The sequence below is a fragment of the Gobius niger genome (assembly GCF_951799975.1).
Source record: "Gobius niger genome assembly, chromosome: 5".
Taxonomy (NCBI): Eukaryota; Metazoa; Chordata; class Actinopteri; order Gobiiformes; family Gobiidae; genus Gobius; species Gobius niger.
Window position 1 is genome coordinate 20,182,035 of NC_136856.1, and position 21,581 is coordinate 20,203,615.

The window sequence follows — 21,581 nt, forward strand, 5'->3', positions numbered from 1 at the left end:
CCCAACTATTAAATACACCATCCCCAGTGTCAAATATGGTGGGGGGAGCATCATGCTGTGGGGCTGCTTTTCCTCAGCGGGGACTGGGAAGATTGTAAGAATAGTTGGGAACATGGATGGAGCCAAATACAGGGACATTTTGGAGGAAAACCTGCTGGTGTCGGCAAGAGAACTGACCTGAAAACTGTTCACAGATGCTCTCCTTCTAATTTGACAGAGCTTGAATTGATTTGTAAAGAGGAATGGGCTAAAATGTCAGTCTCTAGATGTGCAAATCTTGTAGAGTCATACGCCAAAAGACTTGCTGCAGTTATTGCAGCAAAAGGTGGTTCCACAAAGTATTATTCATGCTGTATGAATACTTATGCACGCCCCACTTTTCAAACATAACAGAATCATGTATTATTTCGCATTCACTTCACAGTTGTCTGTTACTTGTGTGTGAAAAAAAAAAAAATCAAAATAAAATCTTTATGTTTATGGTTGTAAACATGACAAAATTTGCAAAGGTTAAAAGTGTATTAATACTTGTGTCTGTGTGTCTATCTCTTTAAGCTTCATTATAGGCCTATAAATCTTTTCATCTACTTACCTACTATTGATATCTCGCTGCAGTGTTTCCCCTTAATTTTAAGAGTAGGGTATTACTCAGAACAACCTGAACAATGTGTAATTGCTTGACAGCATTACTTGGTTTTGCTGTGCTTTATCATTAGAATTTTCCCGATTACTTGGCATTTCACAAATTTCATAGTTTCAGCGCTTCAAATTATTTCCACAATCAAACAAAATTCAGAGATTTTTTCCCATTTCAGCGATTTACTTTATCCTCAGTTGTTGATATCTACCTCATGTGGCTTGATTTCAGGAGTCTTCCAGTAGTCGCCCCACAGTTTAAGTTTTAGGCTTTGGTGCATAGGTGCTGAGTTCACATTGTGGGATTTCATCAATTTAAGAGTTGTAAGCAAGTTCAGCAATTTGCGGATTCCTCAGTTTGTCATATTTAGCTTTTAGAGCTTTTAGAGTTTCCAAATGGTGCAGTTATAAGACGCAAGCTGTGGTGCATGAGGCTCAAAGTTTGCATCCTGGCTGAGGCACATAGTGTGATATCAGTTCATAGTTTCAGCCAGTTTCCTTAGAATCAAAATAAACGTGTACATTGTGAGGGTTCAATATACATATAATATACAAGCATTGGATTACAGTATCCCTCTGCTAATCAGAATGCTGAATTCTTGCCAAGTCGGTCTGAGAAGGCGGCAAAGCATCTGCCCGAGTTGATAAGAGGCTAAACTGCCTTCAGATGTGTAAATAATAGATAATACCATAAAAGAGACTGAACAAATCAAGTACAGTTTCATTAGCAGCTTCAGTTGAAGTGAATCACTGAGCTTCGTTCATTTCAGGAGGATCTTAGTTCATAAGCGTACACTTGAATGTGGTCAATTGAAACTACGAAGAGAAATCACTGTAAATGAACAGGACAGACAATTGCAGACACAGTGGTCTTTTATTACCATCCAACACATTCTTCAGTTTGAGTGTAAAGACAGTGTTCATGTACAAACATAATAATATAATAATAAAGAGGAATGGGGCACTTGAATCATTTCTTTTTCCACATTGAGTCGGCTGTTTCGGCGGCTGCAGCTGCGTCAGCTTTCAGTTTTTCCTCCCTTTGCACCATGAAGGCTCCGTACTCCTCAGCAGAAAGGCTACAACACAAGTCACATAAGTGGTTATTAAAGAGATGTCTATTCATATTTTAAATGGTAATGGTAAGTTTCAATGTCTACACTGTGAGTGGTAAAATCGGAAACTTCCCACAAAGTGCACATTTCTTATTCAGTGTATCTTGCAATTATGAACAGATCATTTTGCACAATTAAGATTTTTTTAAATCAGCACACAAGGCAATAACCAAAAACAAACGGCTCTTTGGTGTAAAAGTGAAACCATAAGAATCCAATGTTGATTTATGGAGTGGAAAAGCATTGTGGGAGATTTCTTCTTTGAAAAGATATCAAGGGGGCAGGTTCAGATGGAACAGATATGCTGAAAATCCACAAGTTTAGCATTGCAGGAAAATAACAGAGCAACTCTATGATAAATGAGAATGGTCTCAACGTAAGCGCAGGTGGGAGTTTGTATTCACAGCCACCTGTGAACAGTCAGTGAACCACAGCTGTAAACGGCTGTGCCCCATAAATGAGGAAAACACAAGACAATACATTCCCCCTGGCATTTCTATAACAACATAAAACCACCATAAAACTATTATGTCATCCCAAACAAACATTTACATATGCTATAATCTGTGTAGAAACTCAAATTACTTCATGGGGTTAGTGTGGAAACAGAATAAACAAACAACAAAAGAATACAATAAAATATGTGAGTGTGTGTCCTTCTAAATAGAAGCTTCAACACTCTGTACTGAGTTCAATGATTCACTCAACATATTAACAAGACACAGAGATAAAAAGATGTGACATTTAATATTTTTGGATTTATAGAATTCAAACTTAAAGATAATTCTTTAGATTTGTCCACTGATGTGTAAAATATAAAAATTAAACTGGCGTTTAAGTAACTCTTTGGCACAGAAACACTGTAGCTGCATGAATGGAGACGACCCATCCTGATGCAGCAGAGTTTACCTGCTGGGGCAAACAGCTGAATATGCATGATCTTCTTTTGATACATTATTTAGGTGCCATTATGATTATTAGATTACATCTTTGGCAAGTTATGCCTGATGCATTCACAAACTTACTCGTTGACAACTTTGATTCCAAGCGAACGGGCTGAGCCAACAATGCATTTGACCACATTTTCCAGTGAATAGTTTCTTATTTTGAAGCTTTCATCTTTGGCTTTGACCTGAGCAATCTCATAAACTGCTCTCACAGTCACCATCCCGGCAGTCTCATGGCCTGTAAGGGCAGAGAAACACAGGGTCAGATGGTCAGAAACAAGCGTTAAACTTACAGGAAAATGCACTTGAGAGACAGAGTGGACCCCTCCACGAGGCTGGGCACAACTTGAGCATCAAAGTGAAATATATATTAATCTCTTCTTTTCACAAAAACAAGGCACCTTTGCCACTTCTTTCCTCTGCTGCCGAAATGTGTTAAATATTACATCAATGATACAAAGCTCAAACGCTGGCATGAGCAGAATGTGCAGCTTTTACATGATGGGCTCAGTGAGCACAGGGACAGTGGCTCACCTGTTTTTGCCGCTCCTTTAGAGATGCCTGCTGCCTGTTTGAGGAAGTACGACACAGTTGGCTGGCCGATCTTCAGTTCGTATGTTCTGTCCGGCTGAAATCAGACAATATATTACAAAGTATCTATAATCACTTTTCATACAACATGATCTTTACTAATATAATATAATATGATAGAATAGATTTCTACCATGCGCGGTGTTGGCAGAAATTTGCCTTAGGCTTGCTCATACATATTTCTAAAAAGGTATTCTCAAACATAGGGAAAGAAAAAAGGAACATCAATGTTTTGGAGACAAACATTTAAATGGAAAGGTAATAAATCATTGACAATGTTAGAAATCACCCAATTGTAAAAGGTGAAATATTGCTTGTTTCAACATATGCATTGAGAGTGAAGGAATTGTTCAAATCAATCAATAGTTTTGATTGATTTTCTAGCCTAGTACGAGCCTAGTACACTGGAGGCTGTAGAAGTAAGTAACTGTAATTACAATGAAACAAGTTAAAGTGTCTAGTGTTAGCAGTACATAATTGGGTCACTCCTGGGTTTGCAATGAATCAGAATTTATTAAAAAATGGAATCTCAACTTTGGTCCATCTCAGCTTTTTACTCGTCTGTACGACCGAACAATTGTGTGGCCTCGGCAGCCCCTGACCTCCAGCAGTCACATAGACCGTACTAAGGATGTCACGGTTATTGTGTAGAAAAATATTGTGTTTTTGAGATTATTCACTATCAGCGAAACTAAGAAAGAAAATTGAAAATTTCTCAAAACCTCTACAGTCCTGTCAAAATGTTCACAAAAGAGAAGCAAGACATTTCACGAAAACCTATTGAACATTCGGCCTGTGTTATTTTTTATCTTTACACTTTTTGTCTTTACGCGGCTGCACATGATTCTTCTGGGGCTCTTCCTTTCGCAGCATTTTGCAGTTATGAAAATGGATAAGATTTGCACATTTGACTATTGAACCTGCCATTGACTTCATGTGTTTTGGAGCAGATATGACACGACCAGTGAGTGCACACACATAACTCATGAGACGATTTACCTTGGGCCGCAAAATTCTTACGATTAACCTGCCAAGGTTTTTTTTTTTGACCGCGGTAATTGTAAAATGGGTTCATCTTGACATCCCTAACCGGTGCATAAAACACCTACTCGTTTGTCTTCCTAAAAGTAAGCGTTTTAAATAAGATGACAGTGAACGTCAGAAATAGGTTACAGGAGTTTAGAAGATCACAATTACATTATTCCGTGTGTGGCACAGTAGTAGAAAGCGTTCATTATTTTGTTCAAGATGAGGCTTAAGTCAAACATTTATTATAAATCAGAGACCAAATACACGAAAAGGACTCTAAAATGTGGATAATACTGTCAATATTTTCACATTTCCCTGTAAAACACCCCATTAGGTCATATATTATGAGCAAAACTTATATTTGTAGAGAAAAGGTGCTCTACTTTGGGCTAAAATTGTGAGTTTCGGCCCTTGGTGTTTTGGAAATGAAGAAAATCGGCCTTCATCACACAAACTTGTCTACCCCTGCTGTAGAGTTTTGTACTTTGAAGGAGGCAGATGCTTAATATGCTTAATCAGTTCATCCCAGGATATTAATTTCACATTTCTTTTGCATGGATTTAGTCATTCATCTCATGGCTAATGCTTTAAAAATAGTCAAAACAGCCACAGTCAGTTCTAGAGCAAAATATTAACATCCTGAAGGTGCAATTGCAGTGGCAGCACTAAGTCGCTTTCGGGGGAAAAACACTAAAATAATGTTTACATTTTCAGGCAAGAAAGATTAATTTGTCACGGCCCAGAGAACGTCTTTGTGTGTAAGGCATGTCAACAAAAGGCCCCTGAGTGAATAGAGCAGAGCCGTGATGACAGCACCACCAGCAGATGCCGCTGTTTGTCGCGTGAAAAGGCTGATACTGTGTTAAATGGAGAGCTGCCTTTAGTACTCCCAACAAAGCAAGTTGCTGTGCACATTTATTCACCTCGAGAGGCTCCACAGCTGATTGGAACAAATCAAATGCACAAAAAGCCGTTGCGTAGCCCTTGAACAAAGCAAAAAACAGAACAGCTCTTTTCAGGGCAATTCCCATCTCCGGCCTCCACTTAACGCTTTTTGACGCCAATTCCTTTGGGCATTGCTTCATTAATGAATGCAAATGGAAAGGCTTACTTCGGTGAGGGAGTATGAATAATAAAAGTGGGCTGGTAATGTATGCAGCGAACGCAATAACCACAGAGGAGAGGGAAAGGAAGAGAGGGTGCACTGTAGCAGGTCAGCAGTGGGTTAGAGCAGCCAGACGTACCTTCACATGGATTTTGACGGGAATCGGGATGCCCTCCTTCAGCTCTTTGGTCTTCTCATTGAACTCTTTGCAGAATTGCCCAATCGGGATTCCTTTCTAGCAACAAAGAGAAATGCATACATTATTTTCTGTGTGAGCTGGTGTCACAGCTCACAGTCGTCAAGTGTCACACAACTGTAGACAGAATGCAGATGCCCAGGATGCTGTCAGTCAAGCTGTCGCAAAGCCTGAGGTTTGACTGCAATGGCGCACACGCACGGTTGAGAGACGGCCTGCCTGACAGTCTATATGTGAGCAGCGAGATGGTTTATGCGCCATAACATTTTGAGGGAGACATTTTTTTACTTCATGGTAGTTTTCTCATTATATTCACACTCAAATGCCTCTGTGTGTGTATACAGCACTGCGGAGTTGGTTTGTGTGCCTGTCACTCCTTCTGTGACTGAATGCATGTTGGTGCCCAGAGCCAGGGAAACCCAGTGATGGATGAGCCTCCCATTTTCAGCTCCTGCGAGGCCAACAGAGCCAAAACAAAATGGATCGGTGACATTAAGTCAACACTCGGCCACTCAAGGGATAGAGTGACATTGATTAATAAAAAAAAAAGTTATTATTACCACTGACATTTACACTCAGCCACCTTCAACAAGCCCAAAAACTAATTGATGAAAATGTTAATTTCAGAAATGAGAAAATTTATCTTCTTGACAAGCCCTCAGATACAAATAACGGATCTGATGAAAAGCCATTCATCCCGAGAATTTTCCCACTGATGGAACGAGACGAAATTCATTTGAACCTAAGGGAGCAGAAACTTCTGTGAGCATCACCCACTAAAGGCCTCAAAAAGCACCTGCTGAATAGTAATCAGCCGCGATCCTTGCAACCCCATCACTTCATTAGACACCAAAGTGCTCCCCATTACGCTCTGCATACGCTAACACAATAACAACAAACTGTTTGATATTCCCGCACTTCAGTCAATGCACATTTTTCAACACTTTTAGGTCTGATTTGAATTACCGTCTCCTGCTAATAAAGTGAAAAGCAATTCTTTATCCCATGAGCTCTTCCAGCCTCTACCTTATCTTCCCTCTTGTGCTTATTAATAGTAATCCCATGTCAACCTCAATACCTTCTTCCCCTGCCCTTCTCCTTACACAAAACACTGCTGCAAAGTAAACAACAAGGGGGTGGGGGGGGGACAGAGTGCGTAATTAAATATGGATTTATATAGGGCTGTGATGTTGCATATGAGTGGAAGCACACCCTCTGGCTTAGCTTCACACATCCAGCTACGGCTTCTTCGCCTCTGTACTGTACAGCCAGTGTCGGATAATGATCTCTCCCACAGACTCAGACGGCTCTTTCATGCCACACAATGCCATAAAAGGGCCACGCCATCCAGCTACAGATAAAGTCTTATGGTTCCAAAATGTGCCTTAGCATGGACGGAGAGGCGTTGCGCAGACACAAGAGAGACCGACTTCACAGCGCTCCTCTGACCGCACTGTCATGTATCCACTTAAAAGATATGGGACAACAGCAACAAAAGGATCGGCGAATAAGTAAAAGTGCAGCTTAAGGACAAGAGACACCAGTCACAGGGGAGGCGGGGAGACGGTTTGCTCTAGGCTTTTACAGTATTAGGAATACATCAGAGACAGGTAATCATATTTTAATCAGGCCGTTCCACAAGAGTCCAAACCTCTCACTCTCTGAAGATGACAGCAGGCTCCGCGCTAATTAATAGTTTAACTGCTGTAATTATGAGCGAGTGGTAAATACAATCTAAGGCTTTGAATGTTGCATGGACCTGGCAGGCCGTAAAAGCAGCTTCTAAACTTTGCTTTTCTCCATATGATATTTATCAGAGAGGGAACTGGAATGGTAACATTTATGGCCTGGCCAAATCACTTACCACATTCACTGCATCTGAGCATCTAATCATCCCAGAGTCCTAAACCCCGCTCGTGCACCAGGACTGATTAGAGCTGGGTGCTCTCCAGTATAAAATGGCTGCAGCCTATCACCCGCCCATAGAACTAGCACATTCAGCCGTACATCATCAAAGACAGTTGAAATGCTGGCCACTGGGATTAAACGCTAATCTAGAAGATATTTCTTGCATCCAGTCCAGCTGCAGAGAGTAATTGCTATATGATCCATGGAGATGAGCGCTCCTGAGTTCTACTAGTTGTGATTATCGGAGCAATTAAGCATTTGCAATTAAATATGTGAAGTGTCCATTTGAATCGACCCTGTCACCGCGTTTTCTGCACCCTTTTTTTGACGTACGGTTCGTGTTAATGTGATTGGCCTTTCAGCTTCACTAACTCATTTTAACAAGATGTAGCCTTGCCTTGTGTGACAGACAGAGGAAGCAAAGTTGATGGGAGCAAAGGAGAAGCCAAAATGGGGAAATAAAAGACAGCTGAGGCTTATTAAACTAAGCCAGAATGTGGTGGCCAATATTTGCGCAATGAAAAGGTTTTGTTGACCGTGGGGATCGGGAGCGAGTCACGCAAGTAGAGGGAGGTCTTCAATATGTCCGGGAGCGGTTATCAGTGAATGTTTATGCATGAACACCTGGGCCTAATTTTACTCCGACAAGTCTATCTGTTAGAGTGGTATGTCCGTATATTAAGCTGCTGACAGCGAGGAACCTTTGAGTGTGGCCGCAGGTGTCTTTGCGTCCAATGGGAGAAAAACATGAGAGCTGAAGATGGGGCGAGAGAGGAGAGAGCACGCCCGGGTAGGTCAACGGCACTGCTGTGTTTAAGGGAGCGTGGCAAACATGGCCATAAAGGACACAGACACAGGACGTGGCCCTGGGGCAGCAGACAGGATTAATAGCTGCTGGCACACGAGGCCACAGGATAAATGACCGAGAGCAGCGGACAGCGGGTCGGGCGGCGATACGGCAGTGATGAAGGTGTTTCGCTCAGAGAGGCTGGTGGGAGGCGAGGTTAATTAAACTCTTCAGGAGGAAACACTCTCATTCATTATCGTCATTACTCTGTTCATTTAATCAGCTTCGCTGCTGGCATTTTATCACACTGTGCCCCATTGTAGTGCCACGCAGGTGATTAGGTTTCATGTCGGAGCCGCCCACTCTGCAGAGGGAGAATTCCAGATGAGTGTGGCCAGAGAGGCTCACTGCAGGCTGGTCTGGGTCCTGTGGCTGCAAGCGGCAAACAAGCCCATAATGTTGAGTTAGTGCTGGATATTTGTCGAGCTTTTTCCTCAGAAACATGTGAAATAATGTTAAAAACTATTTTCACCCAGTCAACACTCAACGGCACTGAAGGCCAATAAAGAGTGTTTCTCTTAAAAAATAAAAATGCCACGCACAAGGACGGAGTTGACAAAATGAAGCAAATTCAGGGACTACCCAATCAATACCTTTTTTATGCTTGCGAACTCTGAATGGTTACTTAAAATAGACACTGGCTATGCATTTTGTATCTGGCAAACACAATATTACCTTGTTTGAGGGCACAGTGAAAAGGAAAGAAAGTCAGCCAGCAACAGAAGCACAAAATGGATTGCATTACCACAAAACATCTCCATTTTCAACTCCATTAGGCACCTCTCACAGACTTGACGGTGTTGTGCTTTTTGCCACTTCACATGATTAATCACGTGAGGCTGGAGAAGCAGAAACACCAGAAAGCCAGGGCGGTGCAGTGGCAGAGAGCGAGAGAGTTTGGCACAACGTCACAGTGAAACCACATACAGCAGATCAACATATTTCAGCGGGGAATAGAAGTTCTGAGGCAGCAGCGCCAAACTTGTTAATAACAAGCTGTGCTATGAAGCATGAATCAAATGAGAGGCCACAGGGAGTGGACATTTCTTTCATGCCATTTTTATTTGTCAATTTCTTTTTATGTTTCTACCTGGATGGACCAATGCTGCAATGGGAAAGAAAGAGTGATAAGAGCTGGACTAGGAGTGAGACTAGTTCAGTGGTAAATGCTCTAAAATCCTCATGGAGAACAATATTCATCAAGGGCTGGACAATTGAAATTGAATCAAAACGTCAGGTTTACAGCCATTTCTTTGACACAAACAGCTCCTAGACAATGGAAGATTTTTGTGTTAAATGAAAGTATTTGTTTAAGATAAGGTTGGTATAAAAGGTATGTCCAAGTTCATATATCAACTACATGTATCTATTTTCATTCTGGAAAAAAAAAAGGATTCATGTTTTTGCCATATCGTCTAGCCCTATATTCATCTATTCTAAAATGTGATCTTTATAAACCAATGTGCAAAGCTAATTCCAGGGGTAACCACTATTAATAACTAATACGATTGTGCATCGCACAGATATTTGGGAACACTTTATTGTACAGCACCCTTTATGCATTGTACGTAGTAACTAAAGTAACTAAATGTAATGTGCTACATAACAATGTGTGAGAACTTGTACCTATGGGTTAGATACACAATGGAAAAATATGTAATTGTAGTTTGTAGGTACATAATGTAATATTACATAACTTTTACCTTAAGCCTTAACCCTAAGGATCGTATGTCCTAATACATTATGTACCTACAAAGTACTAATACAAGTTATTCCATTGTGTATCTAACCCATAGGAACAAGTTATTACAGATTATTACAAAGCACATTACATTGTACTACATTTAGTTAGGTACAATGTATCAAGGTAGTGTAAAATAAAGTGATAATGAGCTTCAATGAAAACAACATTTTGCAAGAGAAATGGTACATTCTCTAAAGTCTCTTTTTACTATCTAGTATAGGATTTGACAAATTATAATAATGATTTTTTTGTCCCTTTAAAATTAGTTTCATTCAGTTTTTTGAATCCATACTAAAACAATAATTTATTTTTGTACCATAGTCATTATATAAATGACTATAGATGTGAATAGTGAGAGCTGGTGTGTGTGTGTGTGTGTGTGTGCGTGTGTGAATGTGTGTGTGTGTGTGTGTGTGTGTGTGTGCGTGTGTGAATGTGTGTGAATGTGTGTGTGTGCGTGCGTGTGCGTGTGTGTGTGTGTGCGTGTGTGAATGTGTGTGTGTGCGTGTGTGCGTGTGCGTGTGTGTGTGTGTGCGTGTGTGAATGTGTGTGTGTGCGTGCGTGTGTGAATGTGTGTGTGTGCGTGTGTGCGTGTGTGTGTGTGTGTGTGTGTGTGCGTGCGTGTGTGAATGTGTGTGTGTGCGTGCGTGCATGTGCGTGTGTGCGTGCGTGAGTGTGTGAATGTGTGTGTGTGTGTGTGTGCGTGAATGGGTGTGTGTGCGTGCGTGCGTGTGTGAATGTGTGTGTGTGCGTGCGTGCATGTGCGTGTGTGTGTGTGTGTGAATGTGAGTGTGTGTGTGTGTGTGAGAGAGTGTGTGCGTGCGTGAGTGTGTGCGTGCGTGTGCACGAGCGCAAGTGTGTGTGAGAGTGTGTGCGCGAGCTATGGTTTTGTTGCATTATTTTGTTTTGTTTGTTTTATTTTATTGTCTCGACACAGATCTCGGTTATATTTTCATTGGACATGACCCTGAGGGCCCCTTAAAAACAACATGATTCATCTCAATAAAATATGTTCATAAATAAATAAATGCTGACTGATGTGTCACAGCCTGATCGACCGGATCTGCTTGAAGATTCTATGGCCTTGTGCTCACACTACAGCCACATATATTATATAAATAACATATATCTGTACATGGACAAACACTCTCTCACGCTCTTCATTTTACATTAAAGGTACATTAAATTAAGTAAGTAAGCAAGTAACTGTTAAATATCTGCCTAAAGTTTTTAAACTGTAAAAAAAAAAAACAGATCAGAGCATTGATTAATTTAAGATCACTATAAATTGGTGGTTACAGCACAGTGTGTTCAAGCCGTGTAATGCTCTGCTCCATCTGTTCATACATTCATTTACTTGCTAGTTATTTTGCCAAACATGCAACGACATCCCAACCACCAAACCAATGGCAGAAAAATACTAGTGATGAGAAAAACAATGTTTGCTGCATGACACGCTACAGACATTTTCAAGGTGTGACTGCTGTAAATGGAAAAAGCCCAGATGTTTATCAATTTCCCGGCAGCCAATATCAGACCAATAGATCAAGCGGATGTCCTTTACCGTTCTTGAACAGATTGTATCCCAATGTGCCCTTTTAAAGTTCTTCAATCTGGACCAGAGCGAGAAGTGATGACTGCACAATACTGAGGCTGGCCTGGCTGCCCCTCTTCCTGTCGCTGCCATTACCTACGTTCCCCTCTGTCCTTTTTCTCGCCTCAGTCTGGCTATCATTTCTGAAAGTGAGGCAGAACCAGTGACCTTCAACCACGCCCCTGGGAAACACAAGCAAGAGAACGCGGACAGACCACATCCAGCGAGGGGAGAGATTGGGACAAACATAGAGGGGCGGGTGGGAAAAGGGGAAAACTGAGGAAAATAGAAAACCTCTTCTCTTGGAATCAGCAGAGCGCAGAGCTGAATCTGACAAGAAAGATGAGTCTCCGCCCGCTTTCTCACCAGTCTGATTAAACCTCTCACTCCAAAATGAAGCGGGCACCATGGAAGCCTCAGGGAAGCGCCGAGGACCCGAGCGGCTAAAGGCAACTGATACTGATACACTTGAAGGGGCAGGACTTTCACAACAAGGTGAAACCATGAAATGCCTTTAAAGCTAGGACCAGGCACAACCTCTAAAATCAAATATGCAACAAGAAAGTATCACAAAAAACTATTTTACCAGGAAATACAACACATGTAGACTGTATTTACCTCATCACATTAGGACAACATTGCAACAAATCTTATCCAAATCCAGCCGCTTGAATTTACGCATCTCTCATGATAATATATCAGCTAACTTAATTTCATCCAGCGAGGCAAAATAAAGACTAATTTTCCAACTCAACAGTGTCACTCAAGCACATAAATGACATCACAAGTATACCCTCTACACATGCCACACTTTGAGGACAGTCTACTGCCCTATAGGGGTAAATGCATATCGTTATCGCGCTATCCTTTTTTTGATATCGAAGTAATTTGTCCATTGTCAATTATATCGACAATTAAAATCGTGATATTTCTTTTTTTTTTATATCGTGATGTACATTTTAGGCTATATCGCTCTGCCCTACTGCCCTAATACATCTTCATCCACATTCAGGGGCGGACTGGGACTTAAAAACAGCCCTGGACTCTGACCAGCAAGGCCCAAATTAGCGTAATTGTGCACTTCCACAAATACATATTTTAACCTCTTACCACCCGCCTTAACATTAACGAGTGCATTTTCCCCAGGTCGACTTTTAATTTTTTTGGATCGGCATCATCAGCGAAAAGAACTGGAAATGTGGTCATAGAAACAGAAGCAAAATCATTAATATAAATAATAAATAATAATGGTCCCAAAATTGAGCCTTGTGGTACACCATACTCCACGGAATTCCTTTTAGATTCACATTTTTTTTATACTGGGCTTTACCCAAATCTAAAAGCTTCTCGACCGGAGAGCAACAATGTAACGCCTCATTTGAAAGCTAAGACCTACAAAAGCGATGGTAACTTTTTGTCACGTCATTTTTGTCATATTATTGTTGTTTTTTCATTATTTTTTCTGTCCTTTTTTGTCACATTTTTGTTTTGTTTTCATCCTCTTTTTCCTCGCTATTTTGATGCTTTTCTTTTTAGCTTTTAGATTTGGGTAAAGCTCAATTGTGGCGGGACTGGTGGCCTTGGAGCCAGTGGCCCCTCTGTGCTCTTCCAGAATGGACACATGGCCAGTCCGCCCCTGTCCACATTATACACTAATACATTGTTTTTGCTTTAGTGCTCATCTGCACATTTAAACATTATAGTTCATTATTACAGAAAGTTGCTGAATCTGTAGCTCTTCAAAAGAAAGATGCCCCACAGGGAGTGAACCGGTGAGCAAACAGAAGGAATAATTAAAGTTCTCACATCTGCTTTTTGAGCTTTAAACGTGTCGGTAGCTACAGGCACCGCTCGCTCCACTTCCTTCAAAAGAGGGGATGCTAAACGAGGTGGGAGCAGCTTCCAAACAAAGCCACTAATCTCCTGGCACGAGCACTGGCATGATTAGCATATTATTGTAACGGGAGCAGGCGTTCTCCAGCGAAACTTCACCAGCTGATGGAGAAGGGGCTGAGGGAGATGCGGAGGGTGGGAGGTCTGGAGCGAGGCACGTAACCTGCGTACAAATGATCAGCACCAGGCAAACTCGAGCCGCGTGAGTTTCCTCGCCTCTCTCTTCTCTCTGCTGCGCGCCGACGCTCGGTTCAAATGCGTCTCCGCTGAGCCGGACACTGCGGGAGGCGACGCGGCCACGGCCACATCTACTACTTTGCGGAGCCTCTGCATTAACCACCGGTGCTGCCAGCGTGCCATCCGCGCAGCCAACCCTCCCAGAAAGGAGCCGTGGGTGCTGCCTTGCCTTGCCTTGCCCAGGACCAGCGGCTCCCCAAGTACGCGACTTTGCTTGGCGTGGCCGCACAATGACTTTCTTTTCATCGTTCGAGCCAGAAGCAAGCGCCTAACCATCCACTAGTAACAGACGGACTGTACCGACACTTTCACAGCGGGGAGCAGCTCATCAGCGACAATAAAGGGCACTTTATTGGTCAGCCACACGCTTCCACTCGTGGAAAATGTCGGTATAAATCAAGGCAAAGGGCATCCAGCGCGAGACGAATGGTTTGGGGAACTGCTGCTTTACTTTTCTTTGATTCGCACGGATGCAGCCCCGATACCTGCTGATCACACGGCCGTTATGAAACAGGTGTCGTGGAGAACAGCTTTGACGGAGGTTCGGGAACTGCCAAAGGATGCAAGACGCGACTCGCCAGCACTGCTCCTCCTCGGTCAGCTAATGATAAGCGTTTGAGGAGAGACCAGCGCGGGATAAACTGTGAAACTGGCACAACAAGCCCCGGAGGCTACACTTGGGGGGTGCCACCTGATCAATCAACAGATGCTTCAGTCATGTGGCTGTAAGTCTGGGCACCGGATTTATTTATCAATGCATTAACTGTGATTGCACTCGGTCTTGATTACTTTGCACGTGGCAAAGAGCAGAGCTGGTGTTCAGATGTCCTTGGGCTACGGCAGCACCACTTGTGATAACTTGTTCTGAAGGCCTGGGAGCTGCTGGATTTACTTACTTACTGGATTTTCTTGCCTTTAGTTTAACATCCCAGGAGTAGGGCTGCTCGATTATTGAAAAAATAATAATCACGAATATTTTTGTCATAATTGAAATCACGATTATTCAAACGATTATTTGTTGCCTTTAAAAAAATCCATTAAAAAAAGTGACAAAAATCCATCAAAAAAGACACAAATCCAGCAGAAAAAAGACAAAAATCCAGCAAAAAAGTGACAAAAATCCATAAAAAAAGACAAAAATCCAACAGAAAAAAGACAAAAATCCATCAAAAAAGTGACAAAAATCCATTTAAAAAATGACAAAAATCCAGCAGAAAAAAGACAAAAATCCATTAAAAAAAAGACAAAAATCACGCAGAAAAAAGACAAAAATCCATCAAAAAAATTACAAAAATCCAGCAGAAAAAAGACAAAAATCCAGCAAAAATAGTGACAAAAATCCATTAAAAAAAAGACAAAAATCCATCAAAAAAGTGACAAAAATCCCCCCCCCCCAAAAAAAAAAAAAGATAATCGATTTTTTGCGATTATGCTATTTTTGTAATCGTTCACTGTTGTAATCGAAATCGTAATCGAATTTCGATTAATTGCACAGCCCTACCCAGGAGTCAATAAATACAAGAGATCTAGTTTTAAAGTGATACAATTGTGCATGTCTTTGTAGTGAGTCTAAAAGAGAAAATGTGGGAAAGCTATTTAGTGCTTTTGCAGAATCGAATGTGACCAAGTGTCTCACCTGGACACCATTACAGGCCATTACTCATGCTTAAAGTGAAATGGGTTGCCTCAGCTTGTCAACAGAAGTGTCATTTTCTGCGACGGAGCAATGATGAATTTGGCCATTATTGATGAGCCGAGTGGACACACGGGCTGTCGTCCCACCGCCTCACTCAGAACGGAATAAATTACAGTGCACTGACAGCCCCTCACAACACAAACAGGGCCTGACAGTGAGGTGAAATTTATGCTTCAGGTTGAATAGGTTTAAGAAATTTCTACCTCAAGAAGACCAGCTGTCGACCTCTCCATTCCCCCCGCGTGAGGGGTCCGTGAAAGGAAAGAAATAACAAATTCAAATTCCAATATCTTCGCAATCTACAGCTCGGTGAAATTCATTCAATTCTGGGGCACGGTAATCGAGTTGCAGAGCACTCGGAGACAAAAGGCTTCAGATATATTATGAATGCTGCCATGATCCACGCCTGTCCTCCCTCTGTGCCTCACGGCGGATTAATCACTGGAGATCGGTCCTTCTCCTGTGTCTTTGATCCATCAGTTGCAGAACAAAACCCAAGTCTGTAATATTTCACCAGTCTGGGTGATGAATACATTAGCGTTCACGCTCATGCCGCCTCTACAGCCGCTCAAAGTCACTTTTTAATCTAAATTGTAGCCTTTTTTCCCCCTGTATCTTCTTCAGCTGCTCTTGCCGGGAGATTATTTATGAACTATCACTATCACAGAGTTGCACTTTATTAAGCATGCAGACAGCCAAGAAGACTTAAACTTGTAATCGTACACTTCTTCCCAGTCTGTATCCATCCTAAATACAACCCGAAGCCCTTGGGATCCCCAGAGGATTTCCTCAGCCTTCTTCAATGATTTAGTCTGTGCACAGAAGATGGCACATCCCCTGTTAGTCTAACTGAGAGGAACTTATATGTCTTCCATCAGCCAGATATCAATACAGATTTCTCACAGACTTTCCTCAGAGGCGGCAATCATGCTGGATATCTCTTGCTCGATCGGGCTCAACTGTTGCCATTACAGCACATCTGAGCTGGTAATGATTTTATATTATAATGCCATCGATCGTGGAGAGGGGTCGACACCCGAGTGGCGTTGGGCAGATGACACACAGCCCAGTGCTCTGTGCCCTGCTTTTCAGCTAAATACTACAAAGAGACGTTTTTTCGATTGCACTGTAAAGTCAATGATCATTTCTCAAGTAAAGATCAATACTGAGGTTTATACTGTCTCAGGCTGAAATATGAGCACGGGGGGAAAAAAATGAAAGCACATTTCCAGCCAAATTAGCATTGGCTGCAAGCATTCAGATGCACACAGTGTGTACACTCATCCGCGAGTCAAAGCATCCCTAAACAAATAGCAGGTTATCAATATTCATCCGCAAAACAAGCTGGATTTGAGACGATTAAAGACTGCAGCAGCGAGGGAGATTACACCCCAGAGAAAACACAAACAGACTATTTTGACCACTGAGCACAATTAATGAATAAGAAAGAGCACATTAATTGCAAAATGAAAGTACAGGATAAGACCGACTAATCAGGACAATTATGTAAAATAAAAAAGGTTTAATTCAAAGGAAAGAGAATAAAAACATGAAATGGTACTTTAATGCCGTGTGTGGAGCCAGGACTGACAGCTCTGGCCAAAGATGAAGAGCTCTCACTGCTTATGAGGGAGTCAGTGTCTTTAACCATAGCAACAATCCACTTTACATTTGTTTCTGAATTAGTGCTGGAAGCCCGAGTAGGTTCTTAACCAACTGTTATTTTACACAGACAGATGGCTGTGCAAAAATCTACAAGCACAGTTTTATGCAAATGCAGTTATATAATTCTTATTTTGATCTTTTTAGGCATGGTGCCCACGCCCCAGGTGTGCGTATCAACCCTGGTGACGGTGAGCACGATGGCTGTGGTGGACCTGTACCTACTGGAGCAGAGCATGCTGGGAGCCCGCGGTGTTGCTGGACCGAGTGTGTGGCAGTGCGTGGCTGTGTTGCTAGGTGATGTGGGTTTCCTCCTTGCACTGCGCTTTGTGTCGGCCGGTGTGGTCTCTGAGGCGCGGTCTCCACGCCGCGGGTTTGCCAACGCCTTGTGGTTTATGTTCCTGTCTCTGCTCCAACTTAAGCTCTTCTTTGTGTGTCACAACTACCGCCAGGAGCGGCGCCCGCCTGACCCATTGGCCCGAAAGACCTTGACTCTGCTGCTGTCAATCTGCCTGCCCTCCCTGTTCCTCATCCTGACCGGGGCCGACCACATGAGCCCTCAGCGTAGGAAGCAGGAGGTCCGAGGCCGGCTATTGTGGGTGGTGGTTGACCTGCTGGATGTTCTAGACCTTCAAGCAGGACTGTGGGAGTCTCAAGGGGGCACAGTACTCCCCGGGGACCAGAAGCTGCCCATTTGGGCAGAAGGCCTGGTGTTCTTTTACTGCTATGCTCTGTTGCTACTGTTGCCATGTGTGGCCCTCACAGAGCTGGGGGCCACTGGGCTGCCAGGACAGCGAGAGCCCCGAAAAGAGGCTCTGTACCCTTGGCTCAGTCTAGTCACCATCAACATCTTCACTCTGGCCCTGAGGGGCACAGGCATGCTGTGGTACCGGGATCCTCGCATCTCCACTGTGTTCTTGGGGAAGAACCTGCTGGCATTGGCTGTGAAGCTGAACTCGGCGTGGGAGCGCCACAGACAGGAGCGGCGCGCTGGAGGCACTGGGGGCACTGTTGAAGCTGGAGACTCCACTTTGCCGAGCCAAAGCTCAGAGCCTGGAGAGGGCCAGGTCCAGGCGAAAGGCCCTCATTATCACTCACTAACGCGCTCTCAAAGCCACACACTGTCCCATGTGAGCCTTGAACCCTCAGAGACCGCCCTAGGACCTTCTTTCATTTCTCATGAACTATAGAGAGTTCACAGCAGCACACACAGCGCCTCTATCTATTTCAAACAGATATCAGCCTCAGTCCCTCACTATTTCTGAAGAAACTCTGACTGTATTGCTCTGATTTATTTGCATCTGTATTTAAATTGAACACTGCTGTGAGTGAAGATAGTATTACTCAATTTCCACTGACCCCGAAACTACCAGAAAGAATGGCTTGACTTGAGGCTACACTTCCTGAAAGGTCGTGCCAAAGGTTTAAACATTGATTATTCAGATATACGCCTACACGGCGGCACTGAGGATTTGTTTAGAGGTGACGACTCTGCAAAGTTATTTGTGTCAATCGGATCCATAGGTTCTCCAGCACAGACTAAGCATCCACATGATGAAAATCAACACGTTTAAAAGTGTTATAGGGAAGCCTCAGATACGGTGGCTTAACAGACACAAGTCTAATCTTTTCTGAAACACATACACCATGTTCCAGTTTGAGTGTGGATCAGGACACAACTACTGTGGAGGCCGGCTGTAGTTACCCGAGAGGAGGCACAGTTTCATGTCTGGCACAAAATGGTAATCAGAGAAAACACTGGCCGCGGTTTCAACAGTAGAGAAAGTCTGCTGACTGGTGGAAAACTGTGAGAATGATTTAAGATGTGTTGGATAACTGTGTTGGTAACAGTTCACAAAGGTTTAAAAGCAGCTTCACACTTTTCAGATCAACTTTCAGATCAGCTAATTGTAACACATTATTATTTTTTTTTAAATGATCAATGAGCTTGAGTTTGTTGAGACTGATCTGTTTTACTACACTTTTTGAAAGGAAACAATGTAAGTAATCCCTTTACTCGCATTTCACTGATGTTTTGTTTGCACTTTTACTCTCTGTATGTGATTTGATAAAGAAATTAATAAAAAAAAAAAAAGATACTTAGCTCATCAAGTATCAACTTTCTACACTTACATCTATTCATCATGTTTCCTGAAATGATGCTCATGTTCTAAATCGTGCACATCATTTTGGAGCATGTGTTCCAGTGATGGGATTTAAGGCACTTTAACGGGAGAGGCCTCTTTGGGAGTTATTAAGTTCAGAAGACTGGCTCCTACGGTTTATAGATTTATTTTGGAGAAACACTTTCATCATCTTTTCATCAATTCATCTAATTTTAATTTGAGTATTTAGCAAATGTTATTTATCTATTTTCAACCAAAGGCCAATAGAGGAAACACCTGTGTGCAAACTACGACATACAATCAAGCACATCTTATGCACCAGGTTCTTCGTGTTCTAACCTTTGAACACGAGTCAAAGGTGTTCCCTACTCTGCTATTCGAACGTGTTTTGTTATACTTTTACATTTGCAAAACTGTATTTAAAAAAAAAAAAAGAACAACTAAATATCTGGCTCTATATACAAACGAGATCCGGTTCAAACTGTTCATGTTTAAGTGGGCGAATGCATAATTGTAGCTTATAAATCTGCTTATGGGGAACCTCAGTATAATGTTTTATGTATTGCTCATTTGGAGACCTTTATCGTTCACTCATGACTGTATTGGCTGAAGTCTCAGTTTCTCCACTGGCAACAGGAAAATGAAGCGTGCAAAAAAATAATATACGCACCTCCATTTGTACCCAATTACAGACAAATTGATGGCACTGTAATAAACAGTTTCAGCGCAGAATGATGGGCTTTAAACATGTGGCGGACACGAACTGTATTACAGGTGTAACTCGGAAAATACACGACATAGGCTCATTACATGCAAAGTGACATATATCAACCCTAATTTTGATTATGGCTTACAGTCCTTTTTTTTTTTACAAGTTGAGCCATAATAATCAAAATTATAAAAAAATATAAAGGCCATACATATCTCACTTTGCATGTAATGAGTCTATCATAGGTTTAAGTTGAATAACAGAAATGAATGCAACTTTTAACAATATTTAAATTTTCTGAGTTTCACCTATAGATCTATGAAGCACCGTGATCCAGGAAATAAAGATCAGAACTCTTCAGCAGTAGAAGATGAAACATTAAGGTTGAACAGGATTACTCAAGACCACATGAATGAAGCATAGTACTTCAGGTATGTTTTGGATGAAAAAAAACAACATTTAAACACGTTAAAAGCTCCAAAAAGGGTTTTACTTCAGTGAACACAGACACTGGAGGCGAATGTCTTGCCTAAAAACACACCCCGTCAGCTACAGCAGGTCAGAGCGTAAACTAATAAAGTGTCTCATACTCGCCTGCCTCTGACAGCTCATTGGCCATTGTGCAGGGGCCGACGGGCAGCCTGTCACTCTCTAAATACCCCTATCAGAACAGATGGGTCCACATGATTTACCCTCTCAGAAGAAGAAAATAAATAACAGAAATTCACAGTTTTCAACACAATGGTTGAGGCTAGTTGTTTAGAATAGAATAGAATAGAATAGAATAGAATAGAATAGAATAGAACTTTGTCTATTCAAAAGAGCAGAAATGTGTCTTTTTCCGCACAGCTCAATTAAAACTCATTCAGCAAAATCACACACATCATCATTATAAAATACCACAGAAAAAAAGAACAACATAAAGTACAGTAAAGGACAGTGACTGCAGATGGAATTACTGATTTCTTGTAGATGTTTTTGTGGGCCGGTGGGGTTCTGTATTTTCTGCCTGATTGTTGTGATTTGGGAAGCCCCACACACAGTATTTAAAATGTTTCACAGACAGCCACTCTCAATCATAATTACAGGCAGCAATCGGAATCAGACTCTGCTTTTATTCTGACAGAAAAGTCCTCATGTGAAGGCTCTGTGAGAAGAACTGTGATAAGTGTTTGTGATGTTCATCAAGAACCACTCAGCGCCCATGGATGCACACCGGCCTCTCCTTCAAGCTTTAATGGTGCTATTAATTGAAACTGAGCCCATTCATCAAAGTGTGTGAGCTTATTCACATTGCTTTATGCTTGATTTACAGCCCATGTTTACAAAATGTATTAAGACTAATGCACCCCCTCAGCCACAGAACGAAATTCATTTCAACTTTCGGGGAGGAATTTCTCTTTAGCTTCAGCAACTTTTAAGGGAACTCGCACTGGGATAACTATAGCAGACAGCTCTACCCTGCACCTTTCATCTCCTGCATATTTTTTCACTCTACATTTCAAACACATGCATTCTGTATGCACTCCCTGTCAGGCAACTGCTC

General features: G+C 42.1%; 2 protein-coding genes across 2 annotated transcripts in view; one reads left to right on the plus strand and one right to left on the minus strand.

Annotated features, from left to right (window-relative positions):
• Positions 1-1,512: 1,512 nt before the first annotated feature.
• mrpl11 (mitochondrial ribosomal protein L11) overlaps positions 1,513-21,581 on the minus strand; it is a 46,070-nt gene continuing 26,001 nt past the window's right edge. Inside the window, exons 3-6 of the mRNA XM_079557336.1 lie at positions 5,563-5,658; positions 3,233-3,326; positions 2,777-2,936; positions 1,513-1,715 (exon numbers count right to left, since the gene is read on the minus strand). Of these exons, the coding sequence (XP_079413462.1) occupies positions 1,607-1,715; positions 2,777-2,936; positions 3,233-3,326; positions 5,563-5,658 (459 nt within the window). The 3' untranslated portion in view covers positions 1,513-1,606. The remainder of the gene's footprint in view (positions 1,716-2,776; positions 2,937-3,232; positions 3,327-5,562; positions 5,659-21,581) is intronic.
• Positions 13,529-19,089, plus strand: tmem265 (transmembrane protein 265). The gene is made up of 2 exons (XM_079557517.1): positions 13,529-14,567; positions 17,348-19,089. The coding sequence occupies exons 1-2, from the start codon at positions 14,549-14,551 to the stop codon at positions 18,388-18,390; spliced, it is 1,062 nt and encodes a 353-aa protein (XP_079413643.1). The 5' UTR covers positions 13,529-14,548; the 3' UTR covers positions 18,391-19,089.